This window comes from Mytilus galloprovincialis, chromosome 12 (genome assembly GCF_965363235.1).
Source record: "Mytilus galloprovincialis chromosome 12, xbMytGall1.hap1.1, whole genome shotgun sequence".
Lineage (NCBI taxonomy): Eukaryota > Metazoa > Mollusca > Bivalvia > Mytilida > Mytilidae > Mytilus > Mytilus galloprovincialis.
In genome coordinates, this window is record NC_134849.1 from 55,297,221 (window position 1) to 55,318,507 (window position 21,287).

At 33.7% G+C, this 21,287-nt stretch overlaps 1 protein-coding gene across 1 annotated transcript; it reads right to left on the reverse strand.

Annotated features, from left to right (window-relative positions):
* Positions 1-1,637: 1,637 nt before the first annotated feature.
* Positions 1,638-2,918, reverse strand: LOC143053714 (cysteinyl leukotriene receptor 2-like). Its single transcript, XM_076226501.1, has one exon. It carries the CDS (start codon positions 2,916-2,918, stop codon positions 1,776-1,778), a length of 1,143 nt encoding a protein of 380 aa, XP_076082616.1. The 3' UTR covers positions 1,638-1,775.
* Between the last annotated feature and the right edge of the window lie 18,369 nt (positions 2,919-21,287).

Genomic DNA, 21,287 nt, shown 5'->3' on the forward strand with positions numbered 1-21,287 from the left:
GAGTTTTGACAATGGTCAACACTATTTTTCATAATTTCTTATTAAATATTATATACATGTGTAGAACTTTTTGATAAAGTTGAAGAAAATCCATTGAAAAATAAAACAGTAAAAATTTGAAGTTAGAATAACTGATAACTATGATTTCAGGTACGTTCAGATCTCATCATTTCTCTTAATTCAGATCGAAGTTCTGGAATCAAAAACTAGTTTTTTTTATTTATACCATTTCATTTTTTCTTTTCATTTGTTCCTGTTTATCTTTTTAATTATGATGTTCAACTTGGCAAATAACATCTTCAAGAGATGGATCTCGGAATTCATAATGTGAGGGGCGTCTCCTAAGACGCCAAAATAAAAAAGTTCGCCAATAGACGACGTTTGGTTTAGAAATACCTCCGATTTTGAAGAACGTTGTAAACAAGTTCAAGGTAACGTGAAGTTCGTCCCGGTCGTTATATTGGTATATGTGTAACATACTGAATATTGCGATCGGGAACCAGTCTAGTCATTATAATTCTCATGACAATCACTGCAAATGATAATACTGTAAACCAACTTATTTTCGCGGATTCTTTATTTCGCGTATTGCCAATTAAAGTCCACTTCGCGGCTACTTAATTTCGCGAATTTCTAATTTATATGATGTAGTTCAGTAAGGAAAGATCAAAGTGTTACATATTCGCGACGATTTATATTCGTGTTTTTTTTTCTACTCGCGAAAGTCGCGAAAATAAATCGCTCGCGAAAATAAGTTGGTTTACGGTATATAGAAGATTTTCCGAAGCACAAGTAAAAGTGTTCTGGATTTAAAAATAAAATGTGTCCGGATTAAAAACAAATTCTGTTCCCTTGGATAAGTTTAAACAAGAATCACTATTTTTTGGTCATATTATTGTACCTTTGGTTGACTATATTCTGTTTAGAATAGGGCACGGTTTAGTAACGATTCAATGATGTATGTTACCGTTTGCCTTTGCTGACTTTAATTAAATTATATAATTTCATCATGGCTCTGTATAAATGGTAAATTATTATGTATGGTATTGAATAATTCATTATTTCTTGGTTTGTGAGTTGAAACTTTTGTTGAGATAAAACGATTACTTCGTATGCGATTTAGATTTTCCTAATTCCTGTGATGTAAACACATTTAACATTGGCACATTTTTTGTTTAAAAAAATACGAAAAAATAACAAGGATTTTATAAAATTTTGAAAAATGGCTTTTGAAACTTTATGTAATAAAATTATAAAAAGATAAGTAGGGGTTAGTGGGCAATTTTTTTTTAATGGCAATACATGGATAAAACCAGGGTATTCCGAAAATCTGGCAAAAAATCAAAAAAAGAGAGGAGCAAACATCTTTAACATATCTAAGCAGTTAATCCATAGAATACAACAGTCATCTATTATGTATCTTTTCCATAAATGTCCGAATTTCGTTGTGAACTCAGATACATCTTAATCTCGAGGTATCCTATCACTAGATTGGCATACGTAGGTGCAAATTCTGTACACATTGCAGAACCTGATTTTTCGCGAAATATTTTAGTGTCGAACATGAAATAATTGTTCTGAACAACTATAATTTCTTTCTCTATTGTGTTGAGTAGTTCGGTTTTTTATATGTATGGATGTAGAATATCTGTATAATATATGATTTTGAATTCAAATTAAATGATCTTTCAAACTTCATAAACAACCTAAGTTAAAACTGATGTGTTCTTTATTTTTAGGAGTATTTTTGAAAAAAGCTTGTTACGTTGCACCAATTAAACCCATGAACAAGTTTTTGAAGTTGATTGGCAATATCTAAATGACGTCTTTTTATGTTCACATGTTAACAACGATTTGACTTCACGTCTAAAATGCCTTCCTGTGATACTGTAGAGAAAAAAGTTAATACAGTAATTCATATAAAATATAGTTTTGGTTATATACAAAATACCCTGCCAATACTCCACGCCATTGTTTGAATATTGTAAATGTACATGTGTTGATAAATGTTTACTATGTAGAAAATTCCTAAACCAAACAATAAAGTACGGTCCATTGCATGCTATATAGCAAAACGAAACTGTAAACAATATAAGAGTAAACTCAAGTTTTATCAAACTCTCGTCTGATATTGATTGAGATGTGATCGGTCGGTTTTCACGTCTGTTCACGTGCTTTCTGCCGAATACACGAAATTGTGATTTTCGTAAACAAAGTTTTCGCATAATCAGAACATTTAGTACTGATATAATAACAAACGGAACTAATGTAATCAAAAGCGCAAATATGCTATCCAAGATAAATGACACGAAGTCGTGATCCTTACTTCCGGTACAATAATGAATACCATCATGACTCAAATAAACTCCACTTAAAACTGGTTTATAAATAACTATTATGCAACTCGCTATCATGATTCCAAATATTATCCGCCTTGATCCAGGTAATGAACATATATATCGTCTGTAAAGAGGATGACATACTCCAATATATCGTTCAATAGTGAATGCTGTCACAAGCCAGGACGAGAAGAACCGTAAAACATAAGCTATGTAAAGTAACGTCTGGCATGCACCATCCTTATCCAGAAATTGTAAATTAGTATTCGGAATGAGATAAACAAGGCCTCGTTTTAACCATTCTACCGTCACATAAAGGATTAAAACCAACATATCTGAAATTGACAATGCTGCTAAATATGAACTTGCTGAGAGATTCCTCATGTTTCTTGATAAAAATACTGTTAACGACAATGAGTTTCCGAGAATACCAACGAGCAGTATCACAGGTGTTACATATGCGTAGATGGATCGGCCGATCTCATTAGTTCGTGATTTTTCTGGTTGTTTCATTGGTGTACAATTTGCAGATGTTTCGGTTTCGGAGAAATACTGAGTGTTCAGAAGCTGAAGTAACATATCGTAAACATCATCGTTTGTACAAACCAGTGTACTATTCTGAAAACAAAATATTAAATTGATTTTTTGTTGAAGATAATTTGAAACGCGATCCTTCTACAAATACAATAAGTGACAAAGGGACATACAATTTCATCTTTCAAAACTAATTTTTGAAAACAATTATACTGAATCGATGTTGTCGTCACTCAATCTTGTTATTGTGAATGAAAATTATGTCAAGGTCAAAGAAAATAAAACAAAAAGGAAGAAAGAAAGAAAGAAAGAAGGAAAGAAGGCAGCTTACTGTCTTCAACCTCACGTGAATATCTATATAATATTTCAGTCTCTAAATAGACCGAGAATGAATTTATGAAAAACGATCAAAGGTCTGCCGATAAATGTTTAAAAAAACTCCCAAAAAACAAAATAATTTGCGAATGATTGATTTGAAAATGCATTTAATAAGCCCCTTTATCATTGTTTCTATGTACATCTGAGGGAACAACTGCCTTATCAATAATGATCAAAGGACGCGTGATATTTCATTTTTATGTAAAATCAAATATAAAGTATAACCTGCATACCATTAACTGCTATATCAAATTAGTAGATTCTCTAAAACAGTTGATCGGTATAAATGGCGGAGATTTAAACTTCACTAAAAAGGGTTAAATTGCAAAATTACGTAACTCCAAGTAAAATTGAAAACGGAAAGTCTTTTATCAAATGGCAAAATTAAAACATAAAACGAACTGAAAACAAACTGTAATTTTCCTGACTTGATAAAGATTTCCAAAAAGACACAAAAAGATGGCAAAACATGTAACTAATGAGTTAAGCTACACATTTCGCATTTATAAGCCCATTGATGTTGATGACATTAAATTCATTAGGTATTGATTTCAATCGCTCGTCCTTAATACCGGTTATGTATAAGGGGTGCATCCCTTACGATGAGATAAGTTTGAAATGAACAAGCACGAGCTTAGCGTATACTTTAAGAAAGGTAAAAGCCATACCATGCATTAAAGGGCCAGTTATTACAAAAATTTAAACGATGGAAGTCAGGGTCCGTGTATATTTGCGTCCATTCGTTTTTCATTTTGAAATATCAAAAACAAAAAACGAAAAACGAAAGTGTTTTCATTTTTTCGTTTTTGATTTCTTAAAAACCAAAATGAAAAACAAAAGTGTTTTCGTTTTTTGTTTTTTATTTCACAAAACAAAAAACGAAAAATGAAAGTGTTTTCATTTTTCATTTTTGAACTCACAAAAACAAAAAACGAAAAACGAATGTGTATTCAATTTATTTTTCCCACACTGTTTAATTGTCATTCAATAGATGACAATGTTGTCATTTGTCATGCTTTTAAAGTTGCTTCAGAGAATGAAATTATTACAATGTTGTCGATTTTTGTTACATACTTAAACAAAAAGGATGAACATAGAGTTTTGTTTATAATAATTTTAATTATTTCTCGATTGATAATGTAAAATTATTCTTTTCTTAATGTACAGTCATTCATAGTAAATGTTGCTAATGTAAACACCCCGGTGTTCTTTCAACATAATGTAGACAAAATAGACCGCATGACTTCTGAATTGAACTACGGTGATAAAGTAATCAAAGACTTTCAAATTACCTTGTTTATATCTTTGATAAAGAATAAATTATTATATTTAAATATTAAACGAATCACAAATTTAAATTGTACAATATAATATTATATAAAGGTGGTACACATAAATAGATTGATGACAACACCACACTAACAAGGGAGGTAACTACTTTTAAAACGGACACGAAAACTAGCCCGGTCGACCTTAAAGTATACATGAACAGCGGTTGTCAGATCAATACTATTTTAATTGAAGAAAATGTCGACGGATGCAAAAGTCTTTATCAATCTTAACAATAAGAATGCGTGATCTTTACTTTTAGGTTTGGAGAGCTCGAGGTTGATCTAAGATGATAATACAGTGGCGTAACTAGCCTCTATTACAAACAAAAGCAAACTATATTGTTGGCGAGGGAAGGACTCAGGGACCCTAGAAGAACTGGAAAAAAATATACAAAATGATCGGAGCAAAATATATAGATACAGTGTAAGATTTTTGATATTCACATGTATCAAAAGATTTATGTACGATGAAGAAAAAACAATGTAATCCACATAGTCAAGTGTGTGGCTATTGTTAGTTTAAACATATTTATTAATAGTGGAAAGGAAATGTTCTCCTGGGAACAGGGACCGAACAAGGAACTTTTGCTTTTGTAGTCCGGTGCACTAACCTATGTTACTTTTGTATAATGAGTATCAATGGTCCGGTTCCTCGTTGAAGACCCTCCAGCTACTTTCAAGATGAAGAACAGGAATAAAAGCCCTGTCCATTAATTATTTGTATTTTTTCTATATATTTTGTGCGATTTTGTCCCGTGTACATTTACTCCACATCTCTTTAATTATTTTCTATTTAGGACCTGGATACGGCTCAATGCTAGTTTAAACCTCCAATTTTAAAGGTCATACTAGTATGTTTTTTAAATTAATTGATGCCGTGGGATTGGGCTTTTTAGTTTTAATGTAACCCATGTCAGCTTTTTAACTTGAATTTACAGCAATGATAGCCAGTTTTGTGTTCTGTAATATACTGTAACAGTTTGATGTTCCATGTCCAGTAGCATTGTAACTTCTCAAAACATCTTCCGAACAATATCTGGATATCTGTGTCATGGGCATGTACAATTGCCAAACAACACATGCCCGTTCTTTAGTCTTCGTAGATCTATTCCAACTTAAGTCTTATTGAGTGTACGACAAGCAGAACATGATATTTCATACCATGGAATATTGAATCCATAGTCATAAAGATCGATTACTTGATTGGTGTTCCGTTAACGTAGCTGCAAAAAAAAAAACCGCGAGAGCTACTTTCGAATATTTCTACAATTTCAAGCAGTTTTCGACTCAAAACACAATAATATTTCCAAAATTTATTAAAATAATTTTTGTTTACACTTTTTTAGTTTTATGTTGTTTTAAAATATCAATTTGACTTGAATTTCGGATCCCGCTAACACGTTTAACCTCGCCACAGTCTAAATGTATGTGCCTGTCTCAAGTCGAGAGCCTGTAATTCAGTCACGGTTGCCGTTTGTTTATGTGTTACATTTTTGTTTTTCATTTAATTTTTGTACATGAATTAAGCCGTTATATGCGAGCGCCGATTTGAAAAAAAGCCTCTCGTTAAGGTTTTTAATGCACCTATCTAACACACAGCTAATTTTAGTACCATTTGAAAGAAAAACTTCTAGAGCATACGATTTGGGTGGTCGTCAAGGTTCCCTATGGTCACGTTTCTTGTAAATCTCACGAGAACACAGACATGTCGAAATTCTTTGGATTATACGGCGAAATTTAACATTGAATATATCTGCATTGTTGTAAATATATTATTCATTTTTTATCTAAGATAGCTTTGAATACATTCGAAAAAGACATCGAATCCAAAAAAAAAGAAGATTTTATGAAAAATTAGTAATTTCAGAGGCATTTGTCAGACCAACCCTAAAATGTAAAAAAAATACCATATTTTTTTAAGATTGTCAGTGTCAATGACTTATTAAAACTCTCATGATTTGTTTTTTATAAATTCCATATACCTTGAAAAGATTGCGACACACATCGAAGCTCAATGATGGATAATAAATGTTTGACGACTTCTCTTAAATCTGCATTATTTAACGGTATTCCGGATCTGCATCGTGTGTATCCCAGACGCTCAAAATTTATATAAATCGGAGTCTCCAAATAGAGTATCTATTAATATGCACAGGTAACATTTGAGTTGCCAAAACACGAGTCGTGTTTTAACATATTACTAAATAATTATTCGTATATAATATATATATTACGCATTACTTACGATATTAGCAGGTGATATGTAAGCAGCAGACTGCATTTTGTAGAATAGTAAATTCTTTACATTAAATATTATTATAATTATAACTCATCATGGATGAGTGTCCAAGTCCTGTTAAATGTGCGCCACCTCCATTGAAACGCGGTCGCCTGTCTATAAATTGGCAACGCTGTATAATATGTCAAAATATTACACAAGAGACTCTCAGTATGACAACTGATAGAGGTTTTACAACCTTAATGAATGCTGTAAGGCAAAGACAAGATAATGTGTTTAGGTTGTTTTTGAGTGAGGTTGATACATTAGATGACATTATTATGAACAACATAAAATATCACAAAACTTGTTACAGGACATATACAAGCAAACACAACATACCGTCTCCATCAAGTCGTACATCTGCTGCAAAAGTCCAGCAACAGCAGTCTCAAGCAGAAACTACAAGTTCATGTTCATCTCCAAATATCCTTACTAGATCTAGGCTATCACTAGATTTTTTGTGTTGTATCTTTTGTAAAAACAAGACTTTTTAAAAAGATCGAAAACTTCATCGTGTTTCCTCGTCTATGAGGGTTAAAAGCCTTTTTGAAACAGCAACTAAACATGCTGACAATGACATGCTCTTTTAAATTGCAGATAAAGATTTCACATCAAATGCTTTATATCACTCTGGTTGCATAACAAAATACCTTTTGCGAGAAAAAGAAATTAAAACAGAAACCGATGAAAATAATACTGGTACCATGTACGATAAAGCATTTACCGCATTTGTTGAGTCTATAAGCGAAGAATTGTTCGTTCACAAAATGGTGTTCTCCTTGTCTTATCTCCTTTCTAAATATAAATCATTTCTGCCAGAAGACGTATCATCTAAATACACTTCATATAGACTTCAACTGAGATTAAAAAATCACTTTCAAGAACATATTGTGATTGATGTAAATCACGGTCAAGGGGAGTCTAACTTCGTATATAGTAGTTCTCTCACATTGCGCGAGGCAGTTAGAACTGCTATTCGTTTCAAAGCCGAAACAAAGTTTACTAAACTGCAGATGTCTGCGTGCACTTCAAAAAACGACCAAACCGACGAAAATCAAATATTATATTCAGCTGCTTCAATTCTCAGACGTGAGATTGAAAATGCCGTTGTCCCTATGGATACTTATCCTTCAGTTGATGAAATGTCTTTATCGAAATCTCTAGAGACCGTGCCTTCTGTTTTAACTGGCTTTATAAACTGGCTTATCGATGACTCTAACAGCCAAGTAGATATAAAAAACCATTTATCTGACATTCCATTTGAAAGTATAAGAAAAAGCTTAGCTTTATCTGAATGCATAGTTTCATTGCACAAAAAAGCATTATCACCTCTTTACATTGGCCTTGCATTACAGTTACATCATATGCATGGGTCGAAAGCTTTGATCGAGACATTACATTCGCATGGATTTTGTGCATCATATCATGAGGTACGGCGATACCTTACAAGCCTTGCGTGCTCTGAATCATCTCAAGTTCAAAACAATACATACCTTCCCAGTGGAATTCGCCAATATAACGGCACAGTCTCGGTCATACACGAAGGAGCTGATAATGTCGACATCAATGCAGAAACAATTGATGGAAAGGATACTTTCCATTCAATGGCAAGAGCGGTATTCCAGGTATGTGAGGAGATAAATGGTAAAACTGAGCATCTGGAACACCAAAAAGTCGCCCGAGGTCGCATAAAAACCCTGCCAATAGACGAAAAAGTATTTTCCCTTACCACATGTGCTCCTTTTACAAAGCCAAAGCAAAGAGCTGAGCCTAGCCGCAAGAATGACGTTTATTCAAAGCTTTCTGCGTGTGTTCTTCCCTATGCTGAAACCTCTGATCTTATCTGGGTGCTCCTGAGAAATTTATCAAGGACTATTGTTGACCTTCCATACAAACAACCTTCGTTTGAAGGACAACAAATTCCATTCTGTACTGGATTCCACAAGCAGATCTCGAATATTAGTACCACTTATCATGTTGTCTGCTATCCGCCAATCATTGACGCAAAACCTTCTGACATGGGCACTGTGTATACAACAATGAAGAGGTGTGCTGATATGTGCCAGAAGGCTGGTCAACCATTTTCTATTCAAACTTTTGATTTACAATTGTACGCAGTGGCACAACAGGTAAAATGGGATAGACCTTCTGAGTTTAAATCACACATTTTACGTCTTGGTGGTTTTCATACCCTATCGTGTTTTATTTCATCAATAGGTAAGATATGGGGAGATGGTGGTCTCCGCGACCTGCTAGTTGATTCTGGTGTGTACGCAGCAGCAACGGTAGACCAAATGCTTGCAGGAAAACAGTTCAACCGTGCAGTTAGAGGACTCACACTCCTTTATGAGACATTGAAAACACTTTGGATCTGTTCGTTCTTTGATTGGATCAGACAACAAAAATGTTTAGAAATCCCTGAAAGCCTTTGTGTAGGCCTCACAGAGTGTCATGAAAGTTTTACGAGTAATGGCCGTACATTTGACATGCTTCAAAGTCTAGAAAAAGCTCTGAATGACGACCTTGGGTCAAAAATGATCGAGTTTCGAGAATGGGGTGGTCGTGTTTCTCCTACATTTCGTTATTGGGATATGCTACTACAAGCTTTAGAAATTATGCTGATAAATATTCGAGCTGAAAGAAATGGCATTTGGTCTCTTCATTTGCATTCTATTTTCTCAATGCTTCCTTACTTCTTTGTAGCCAACAAAAACAATTATTCCAGATGGACTCCTGTCTACCTTTTAGATATGCGAAACCTGCCAACTGAGGTAGAAGGTCTTTTTTCGATGGGATTCTTTTCTGTTCGTCAAAAAGTCGGATCGTTCAATGGCGTTTGGAGCGACATGGCAACAGAAAAAACAGTGATAAAAGATTCAAAAGGAGACGGTGGTATTGTTGGTTTAACAAGGAAGAAGGCTTCATTGATAAGATGGAATCTTACAAGGCATGTGCTTAGTCAGATAACATCGACAATGAGAGCACGTGCGGGTCTTGCCCAGGTTGATGACCAATGTCACGATGAAGCAAAACCAGCTGCAATGAAAAGGGACGAAAAACATGTACAAGATCTAATTGTTTATATAACAGAAAATATGACAAATCCATTCGACGTTGATAATCACCCCCGTCAGCTTATTAACATTTCAACTGGTCTCCATGCAAGTCACGACATTGAAGATTCACTGTTAAAATCAGTTGAAACTGGAAGAACTAAAATGAAGATGTTTGTTGAGTCATCTCTATCAACAGATAAGACAGGTAGCTTTTACCATCCTATCCAAAGATCAGGACTGAAGACCTTTGAAGATATGAACCCCAAAGTACAACTTAAATGCAAATCTGGGCAAGTTTTAAAAGGTCATTTGAATCCCGAACTTGTGTTTAGACGTGCACTATCTCTAACTAAATGTAGAGATGACGTATCTGTGGAAACTGTTTTGTCATATCCAATTTGTCCCATTCCCACTGCATTATTTCATGACGATGGAACTATGAGAAAGACAAATAAGTCTGATCTTGCCCATGAATTAGAAAATTTAGTAGGATCAGTACCTAACATTCTTCCATTCGACCACAGTGCTACCATACTAATAAGAGATGGCATGAGCTAAGTTCAGTCATTTGATGTTAAAAGGATGTCCACATTTGAAGACTTGGCCAAATCTTATATTACGCAGTTACAATCATGCTTCCGATTCACAGACAAGGTTGTTGATGTCTTCGATCGCTATGACACTGAACATTCCATAAAATCAGCAGAGCGTCATAGACGATCGACAACAACATCTACGCAAAAAGTTTATCATATCGCTGAAGGCCGAACTGTTCCAGACTGGAAGAAATTTCTATCAAACAACAAAAACAAGCAAGCATTGATTACTTTCCTTGGTGATTATCTGAGCAGCAACTTGTCTGATATGTTCCAGGAGGAAAATAAATGTTTAGTTCTTGCCGGTGCATTTTCCAATCCAGAAATAGTGCGACAACTCTCTAACGAGCATGTAATCGATCTCCCAGAACTTTTCTGTTCGCACGAAGAAGCAGACACAAGAATCTTGCTTCATGTTATACACTCTGATAAACTCTTTCAACAGTTGAACATAAGGGGACGAATCATAGTCAAGTGTTCCGATACAGATGTTCTTGTGCTCTGTGTTCATTATTTCAAGGTTCTTGTATCGACTGAACAAATGTGGTTTTTGACGGGGTCAACTAATTCTCTTAGGGACTGTAGAAGGTACATACCAATTCATGAGTTAAGTAAATCTCTTTCCCCTTTACTAGCTAATATTCTCCCTGCAGTTCATGCTTTAACTGGTTGTGATACCACTTCCGCTATATTTGGGTTTGGCAAAAAGACCGTCTTCAAATTGATAAGAAAATCTCCGAGTAAGTTTACCAACCTCCAAAACTTTGACAAGATCGATTTTTCAACATCGTTGTCAGCAGCCAGAGAGCTTATTTCAAGCTTGTATGACCCAAAAGACAAATTTGCTTCATCACATGTTGATTTAAACAAGTTACGTGTTAAACTTGCAACATGCAAAGACACAAGTTTGTTGCGATTGCCACCAAGCGAACCTGCATTCAAAGAACATGTTTTGCGATCATGTCTTCAAACGAAAATTTGGATGTCCTCCCATCTCGATCACCAAAATCCTTTGTCTCCTTATGAATACGGATGGAAAAAGAGTTCACATGGCCCGGATCCAGTCTACTTTTTAGGCATGATGACGTCCGATTTCCTACAAGATTTAATATGTTCTTGCAAGGGAAAATATATATGTAGCAAGTCATGTATTTGCCGAGAGCAGCAGATGTCTTGCACTGAGCTGTGTCCATGTCAGGGTAGTGATACATGTCAAAATATATTTTCTAAAGAGGACATCGACCTCGCAGATCAAATAAATGACGATGATGAAGATGCAAATGATACCATTGACTAACAAAAGAGCATTTGAGCAAAGGGGCAACATAAAGTTTGTTTTGCCTCACTGTTATTCAATGTAAATGTTTATTTCTATTAATTTTGTGTTTTTGTTATTGATCTACCAGCAAACATAATGGGTTGTATACTTAAGTTTCGTATGCGATGATAGTTGTAGTAGAAAATTTAAATTAAAAAAAAAAAAAAAAAAAAAAAAAAACCTTGCTAGTGATCTTCGACCTTGACGTGGTTGGCTAGCTTAAGACAATTAAATCATATTGCATTTATAACTGTCGAACTAACAGGAGACCAAAATAACATATATTTTAAACTGTGCTGTAAACATGGTAAATATGCGCTTTGAAACAGTTTTACGGAATGTTTTAATATAGTTTTATCGGTATAAAAAAACGTGCTAGGCGAAATATTAGAACTTAAAAAACAAGTTATGTATGTTATTAATATAAAACCAAAAGAATTTGTGTGTTTTCAATGCAAAATTAAATATTTCCGAGCGTTTTGTGTCAATATCCGTAAGAACTATGATTTTCACAAAAATACGAGAATTTTTCATTTTAAACACTTTTTTATAAAAAAAATTTACAGAAACAAAAACTAGATAGACTATAGTTTATCAAATGATATATTTCAAATAATATTCCAGATGAATTTGTTTTCAAACTGCATTTTTCGAACAATATCGTCAAATTATGACTTTTATTTTTTCCCCCTTTTTTGCCGTTTTTAGAAAAATGTGACCATTTCCCAATTTGACGACCAGGCAATTCTGAATGTACGATAAAAGACCTTTCAAATGATATATCATATAGCCGTGTGTTAGGTAGGTGCATTAAAAACCTCCGAATCCTTGATTTGGCGCTCGCCTATTAGTTTTCTTGTTTGAATTGTTTTGCATTGTCATTTCGGGCCTTTAATATCTGACTATGCGGTATGGGCTTTGTTCATTGTTGAAGGCCGTACGGTGACCTATAGTTGTTAATTTCTGTGTTACTTTGGTCTCTTGTGGAGAGTTGTCTCATTGACAATAATACCACATCTTCTTTTTTATATTTATATTAGTATATTAAATATACATGTTTATACCAAGCTAAGTCAGTTTATATCTTGTTTCTCGTCTGACTATACAAAAGGCTAGGAGAGCTAATTTGATAGACCACGTTGTCTGATAGGCTGTCTATATAAAGTAATGGGACAATGCATGGCATGAATGTCATACTCAAAAAGACATCCAGAGCTTACCATAGTCATCAACTACCCACCAACATGCCGTGAGCTCTGGTTGGCTCTTAACTCAAATACAAGAGCACAGCAAAATGTCAAAATATTCCATTCAAACTGGGTGACTTGGGAGAAAAACATTGAAACTTTCCAAAGAAATACACCCCACCCCTCAACGTTTTAATAAGGAGACATTGTATTATTGCAAATGAGTCAACTATCCCTGGGTCCACAAAGTTCAAATGTTGTGGATGTGAGCAATTATATATAAGCAACCATATAACCTTCAACAACGAGAAAAAAACATACGGTATTGTCGGCTGCAATAGTCCATGAAATGAAAAATATGAAACAGTTCAATTGAGAAAAATAACGGCCTATTTTAAACCAACATAAATTACGAAAAAGCAAATATGAAAGACATCAACAAAAGACAACAACTGAACTACATGCTGCTGGGTTAGAGCAGGACAATGCAATATATGGCGGTGTTTAACATGTTTGTGAGCGCTCAATTCTCTCCTGAACCTGGGACAGTTTTGTTACAGCACAGCATAAGAACAACTATAGACAAATCAGTGGAAAAGGGCTTAACGCATGAGATCGATACAAAACAGATGGAAAAAAAACATGTAACAAAAACACATACCGAATGTGGCAGAGTATTTATACATTGTTTTCAAACAATCAAAGTACTGAAGTACTGAACAGCGAATGACTGCAAGTTCTTTTGAATTGTCACAAGCACTTGTCTCAGAAAAAAAATCACATCTCTGTACCTGAAAGTGAGGTTAATGTACATATATTATTTTCTTTCTGAGACAAGTTCGTGCAAGTAGGATGAATAAATGACAGGGAATTCAACTTCAACGTAATAACTATTATATTGTAGTGATACACATTAGTACACTCTGGTTTGTTGGTATATATTATATCAATATTTGTATATTACAGTTACATCTTGTATATATGATTTTCATCCATTTGTATATCAATCTATTTTACTATTTTGAAAATAGTACAGTGCAAGTGCATGGGGGATAATGTTCTGTAAAAACTAGATTTTTCTTATAGATTGGATTTGAGTAGGTATTCATATTTCTCGCAAAACTCAGTACACATATTCTATATCATGATCTTTTTAATTTTAATGCCAAATATAGAGTTCTGACCCTCAATTTCACGATCAACTAGGCATGGAAAATGATAGTGTGAGTGGGGCATTTGTGTACTATGGACACATTCTTATTCAAATCCTTTATTAAAAAAAGTTAGTAAATTTACTTCAGATAAAAAAAACTACATTTGTAAATTAGACGAACTAATCTTCTAATAAAAAGGTATATTTCTGATTTCGTTATACTTATGTGTATGAGAACATTAATATGGATATGAGTTTTAATAAGATTGTTGAAAGAACGCGCTCAATCTTAGGATTTAATTCTTATCAATTTTACCGAGCAGAGCGAGGCAAAAACAAGTAGATGTCTTTCAAACCATAGTTAATATGTATGCTATACACACATTATGTTGGTTTTTTGTTTTTTTTTTGTTTTTGTTTTTTTTTTTATCAAACTTGGTTATCAATCAAAAAGGTCGTCCTAGATAATAAAAAATCATGAAATATTGGGTCCAGTAATCAAATAATCATAAAAAAAACCAGTAGTTGTTGTTTGTTGATGTGGTTCTCGCTTCTCGTTTTTTACATAGTGAAGACCGTTGGTTTTCCCGTTCGAATGGTTTTACACTAGCCATTTTGGGGTATCTTTTTGACTTGCTATTCGGTGTGAGCCAAGGATTCGTGTTGAAGAGGGTACTTTGACCTATAATAGTTTACTTTTACAAACTGTGACTTTATGGAGAGTTGTCTCATTAGAACTTATTCCACATCTTCTTATATCTATATATTATTTCGATATGTTTAATTGAGGTCTGGAACTGGAATGTCAGTTACTGCTAGCAGTTCTTTGTCAATTTATGAATTATATTTATTTTGCGTAATTTCTTTTGTTAAACATTCAGACATCGAACTCGGATTTCTGTTAAACTTAGTTTTGCTGTGCATATTGTTGTTTGTTTGTTCATTCTACATTAGCTAGCTATAGTTGTATAGTGGGAGGGGTCAGATCTCACAAAGCATGTTTAACCCCGCCGCATTTTTGCGCCTCTCCCAAGTCAGGATACTCCGGTCTTTGTTAGTTTTTTATGTTTTTTTTTTTTGTTTTTTTATCTAAGTTAAGTGTGACGTCCATTTTCACCTAACTAGTATTTATTTTTTTTAGAGACCAGCTGAAGCACGCCTCTGGTTGAGGGATTTTCTCGTTGTATTGAAGACCCATTGGTGGCCTTCGGCTGTGCTCTTTGGTTATGCTGCTGTTTCTTTTACACGTTTTGTATTTCCATTCTCAATTTTATTGATTGATCAATTGATTGATTGATTAATTGATTAATTGATCATTTTACTTGAAGCAAAAGTCATGATCATTTGAGAATCCTTTATTTGTATTGTAGTGTTAATTTCACCAATGAAACTCTACATTAATTTTTGTCTTGATATTAAATTTCTTTGTAATGATCGTCTAATTATAATAAGACACGCAAGAATATGAAATATGAAAACTTATTTGGCCTTCAACGCCTCAACCTTTTTTAATGTGATTAACTTCATTGTTCAGTTAGATTTCGATTTTGATATTGTTTTTGCAAACTTCCATAATAGATTTCCGGTAATTGTTCTGCATAAAACCGTATGGGAAATCGCATTGACTTAATTTTCCAAACAATTATTGGAACCCAATAATTTGGCAAGGTGTTGCAACCTATAATGTAAAGAAGTTACTGCCGATTGCATTTACTGTGTAGGCAGAGGCAGCTTCCACAGTTATCTTGCTTGTATTATAAGGTTAGGTAAACTACCCTCCTTTAAGAGAAGACTAGTTCGACAGATAACCATTCAATCTGTCTGTAGGATTAGGCTACTTCTACAGGAGGGTAGTATACCTTACTTAATAATGACTTCACGGTTCAGCTAACAAGCAAGCAAACCGAAGATATAACCCTTGTCTACACACTCAATGTAATCGGCTGTAATGAAAATGCGGAGTTTGTGAGACCAGTCTCAAGCAACCAGTCGGTAGCAGCCAGTTTTCAAATATTTATATAAACCTAAATGTTGCATAAGACTCAAACGTACTTCAAATGTTTTTATTAATATTTAACCACTATATCATCAGCTTTTAATATATAATTAGGCAGTCAAGACACTATTCAATGAATTCTAATATTTCATTTCTGGTTCATTAGCTATATAAAGGCAAAATCAATCGCTTTCGATATATTACACAGCGTTCTGCCCGCTTTACATTTTAAATAGTCAACACTTTTGAGTGTTCATAGAATCGTAAATAATTATATTTTTTTTAAATGATGGCAAAATTGCACTATTGTGTGAAATAACTTTCCTTAATTATTATCGACATCCTGTCAAATAGTTCATGAAAAGTAATAATTATTCTGCGTTAAAAGAAACTTTTAACTTTTTTTCGCCACACAAAACTGTTTTTACAAAACATTCTACCTCTGAACTAGTGGATTTCGCTTAAATATGATTGGACAAAAGGTTTATTTTTTGTATTCAAAGTATGGTGGTCAAGCAAATTATTTATTAGCTTAAAAAAGATTAATTCGTGCTAAAATTAACTTGTAATTTTGATCAAGTAGGCCCTAGATCTCTAGCTTACGTTCTCACCTAGTGCAGTTAAAAGTATTGCCGCAGATTGTTTTTTAAGAGCTGTCCGGCAAGGGTTGGGTAAGGTATCCGACCTCAACTTTAGACCTACTTTAGAAAGAAAAAAAAACTTAAGCAGAACAACACCCTGGATTTTTCTTGTAGACCTCAGCTACCCAGCTTCCCTTTGCACCTAGTGGGGACAATATTTATTACATTTTCGGTAAGGGTGGGGATGGGTGTTCGACCCCAACTTTGGACCTATCTTTAAAAAAAAATAAGCCAAACAGCAACCTTGATTTTTTTCTCCAGCAGACATCAGCTACCCAGCTCCCCTTTACACATTGTGCGGACAAAAGTATTGCCGTAGAAATTTGTTTATCATCTTTTCTGTAATGATGGGGTAGGGTGGGTAGCTGAGGTCCACTTGAAAAAAAAATACAAGGACTCCAATGTGGTTTTATGCAGAAAAATTACCGGAAATCTATGATATATATAGTTTGCAAAATAAGTAATATATTTTGGCAAATATTTAAAGCACGCTTCTTAATTAATAGACATAGAAATTAAGATAAACCGTATGATAACCAATAACAATCTCCTAGAGACAAACTACATTACATTTTAACACCATTATTCTAGCTATTTTATTTATTTCTTGGTCCATTGTCTCTATTATTTATATCTTTGTCCACTATTCTCAATTCCATAAACCCCCATCAACGGCCTCTAGTTAATGTCCAATATGCGCCTTATAGTCTTCACAAATAAGCAAAACTTATACCGAACAGGCTCCGAATGGCAAAATAATTGGATGCTTTAATATCCCGGTTTGAATTGTGAAATTGCAGAAATTTGTTTTTTAATCAATTGATCAAGCAAAATACATTATCGTCCTCGATGTTCGTAAAATACTGCCAGATGGACCATGGTAATAAATTCTAATAATCTTGTATCAACCTTTCTAAACTTAAAAGTAAAATTCAACCACCCATATTGTTCGGATTGTTTAAGACATTTGCATCCGTCGACATTATCTTCTAAGTATTGATACGACAACCGGGCTAGTTTTCGTGTCAGTTTTAAAAGTAGTTACCTCCCTTGTTAGAGTGGTGTTGTCATCAATCTTTTTATGTGTACCACCTTTATATAATATTATATTGTACAATTTAAATTTGTGATTCGTTTAATATTTAAATATAATAATTTATTCTTTATCAAAGATATAAACAAGGTAATTTAAAAGTCTTTGATTACTTTATCACCGTAGTTCAATTCACATGTCATGCGGTCTATTTTGTGTACATTATGTTGAATGAACACCGGGTTTTTACATTAGCAACATTTACTATCAATGACTGTACATCAAGACAAGAAAACATTTTACATTATAAATCGAGAAATAATTAAAATTATATACAAAACTCTATGTTCATCCTTTTTGTTTAAGTACGTAACAAAAATCGACAACATTGTAATAATTTCATTCTCTGAAGCGTCTTTAAATGAATGACAAATGACAACATTGTCATCTATTGAATGACAATTAAACAGTGTGGGAAAAATAAATTGAATACACTTTCGTTTTTTGTTTTTTGTTTTTGTGAAATCAAAAATGAAAAATGAAAACACTTTCATTTTTCGATTTTAGTTTTTGAGAAATGAAAAATGAAAAATGAAAAATGAAAATACTTTTGTTTTTCGTTTTTTGTTTTGTGAAATCAAAAACGAAAAACGAAAACACTTTTGTTTTTCATTTTGGTTTTAAAGAAATCAAAAACAAAAAATGAAAACACTTTCGTTTTTCGTTTTTTGTTTTTGATATTTCAAAATGAAAAACGAATGGACGCAAATATACACGAACCAGTCAGAGATTCATGTTCGAAGTTGTCAATCTATGGCAATATGAAGGAACATATCAAGATTTAGATATGTTTTATCCGTAGACACGAGTTAACTGGGTTATAATACGATGTTATTCGATATGAAAATGCATAGCCATTCGTATATCATAGCTTAGGACAATTCTTTAATGAATATGACGAAAATGAAGAGCAACAAATTGAAATAAGAACTAAACATATGCATTGCTTTTGCATTTAATTTGTCCTTAAACATCCTTTAAAAGATTAAATTAAAACCAATACATTTGTAGATTGAAAATTGTAAATACTAAAACTTTCCACATACCATAGTTAACGAATCCAATTCAAATGTCAAACAGAAACAAAATAATCCGTTATATTTCTATATCCATTTCACATAAATGATGCCAGACCAATTATGCATCCTATTTTCATGTTGATAAAAAAAATATATCCTTCCGCTGTTTAGACGTTTAAGGTTATCAGTGAAGTACAGATGATGCAGTATTGATGAAATAATAAAGACCACAGTCATGTGAAGAGTTACCTAGAGTGTCATGTGATAGATAAAAACGATAACAAATATCATACCACATATGTTGATTAATTTATTGGAGTTTTGATTGCATAGCAACATATTAAAAGCAAAAAGATGAAATTAAACTTTAATAGGTGTCAGGTGTCTTTATTGTTGAGAAATATATTGGATGTTAAATGCAGAATACAAACTGCACAAAACAATGATACCTATTTCTCTACGATAACATCTTGCAGTTGCAAACTTACATATTATTTTTTTTAATGAAATTTTACATATACCACAAATTAAGATATACTGCATTTTTTTTCTATTTCTAATGCCTCGTTTTCATTTGCTTTTTTTAAATGCAACAGTGCAAAATATGCAATTTTTAAAGAGACAAAGAGACAGTAATTGTATATTATGTAATTATCGATGTTTACACGAATGGATTAAATAAGACTATTATTTCGTTTTTATTTTGAGATATTATTAAAATTATTGAATATCAGCTGCGTCTGGCACTAATACTTCATGTTTTCGTGTTTACGTTTTTGTCTCTTTTGCACGTGATCCTGTACAATATCTTGCAGCTCGGAAGCCTACAGGATTTTTTTCGATCGTCCGTCTGCCCGTGTTTACTTAACAACTAGTCCCCACTTGATTATTTGAGTATCCATTGTCTTTTTGTTATGGTATTAAGACAGATGAAAGATTAAATGAATAGGAAGATGCCCAGAGCATTTTTGGTCCACGAGTTAATAGTTAAGATCAATGTCACGAATACAAGTTTTTCATGGGTAACTTGAATTTCTACAGTTTCATTACATCAAATTAAAAAAAAATAAAGATGTAATATAAAAGGCAGGGAAAAATTGATTGTCATTCAGAGGTGATAAGCTTTCGATCAAGTTAACACACTTGTGTATTCCAGATAGTTATTAAAGCAATAGATCAAGGTTTAAGGTCATTTAAACTAATCATTTTAAAAGTGCAAAATGGTCTCAGGATAGTAGCTTCTGTATTCATTGTTAAATGTGTTTGCAATTATTAAAACAAAAGGTCCAACGAACTTAATGTAGGTACTAGTTTAGTTTAAACATATTTATTTATAGTGGATTGGGAAACAAGTTGTGTAACTTGTATTAATCCCTTTCTACTTTGCGGGTGCGAGTGCTGCCTTGTAGCGGCATTAGCCTACTCTTTTTCGAAATCTACAAGGGTGTCTTTAACGTGCAAGAGATATGGCTCTCTCTTAACACGGATCAGCCATTTATCGTCCCCTTCCGACGGACTATCATTGTTTCCCCAAGACCATACTCGCAGATGGTGTCAAGGGAGAGCCGAAAATTGAGTTCCTGAAATTTTCATCCCAAACGGAAATCGAACCAGAAACCTTTGTGTTAGTAGTCCGATGCACTAACCACTACACCACTATGTAGGTACTGCACGCAGTAGCAAGCCAAACTTTTGTAAAATTACAAACTTTCTGATTTAGAATTAACAAAACACGTCTGTCGTTGATATCAGCAGGCACTGATTAATTGTTACTGGATAGCAACCTTGCGGTCGTGGTGAGCTGGCAGTATGAGCATCATGACAATGTAAATTTTCGTTTCAATCACGTTGCCACTACGTCCTCATTACACTTCTACAACGACCCCGCTACGATTATACCACGTTCTCACCACGCTTATTCTGCGACCTTACTACGATTATCACGATCTTTCTACGCAAATCAGGTCCTCACTATGACCATACCACGATGTATCCAATTGCAATACGATCACTACGCTTCTACTTCGATTTACCACGACAATACAACGATCATACCACGTTCATACCACGCTCCAAGCAATAATGTCAACATCGTGTCCCTTATAAAAACTTTATCATTCTTTCTATTTCTCATTGATACGTAGAGTTTCTTAGAACAACACAGTCATGCAACCAAAATCTACGTAAAGGTAAGGGTAGATGTAAAGGCAGATGGAGATGTGATAGTAACGAATCATGATCCAGAAGCTATAAGTCGGACCCACAAATCCAACCTGAATCACAACTAATAACTGGTCCATTAAGATCTAATGACAATTCTTTATTTAGTGAACGATAATTAGGGATGACACTGATGAGCCATTGG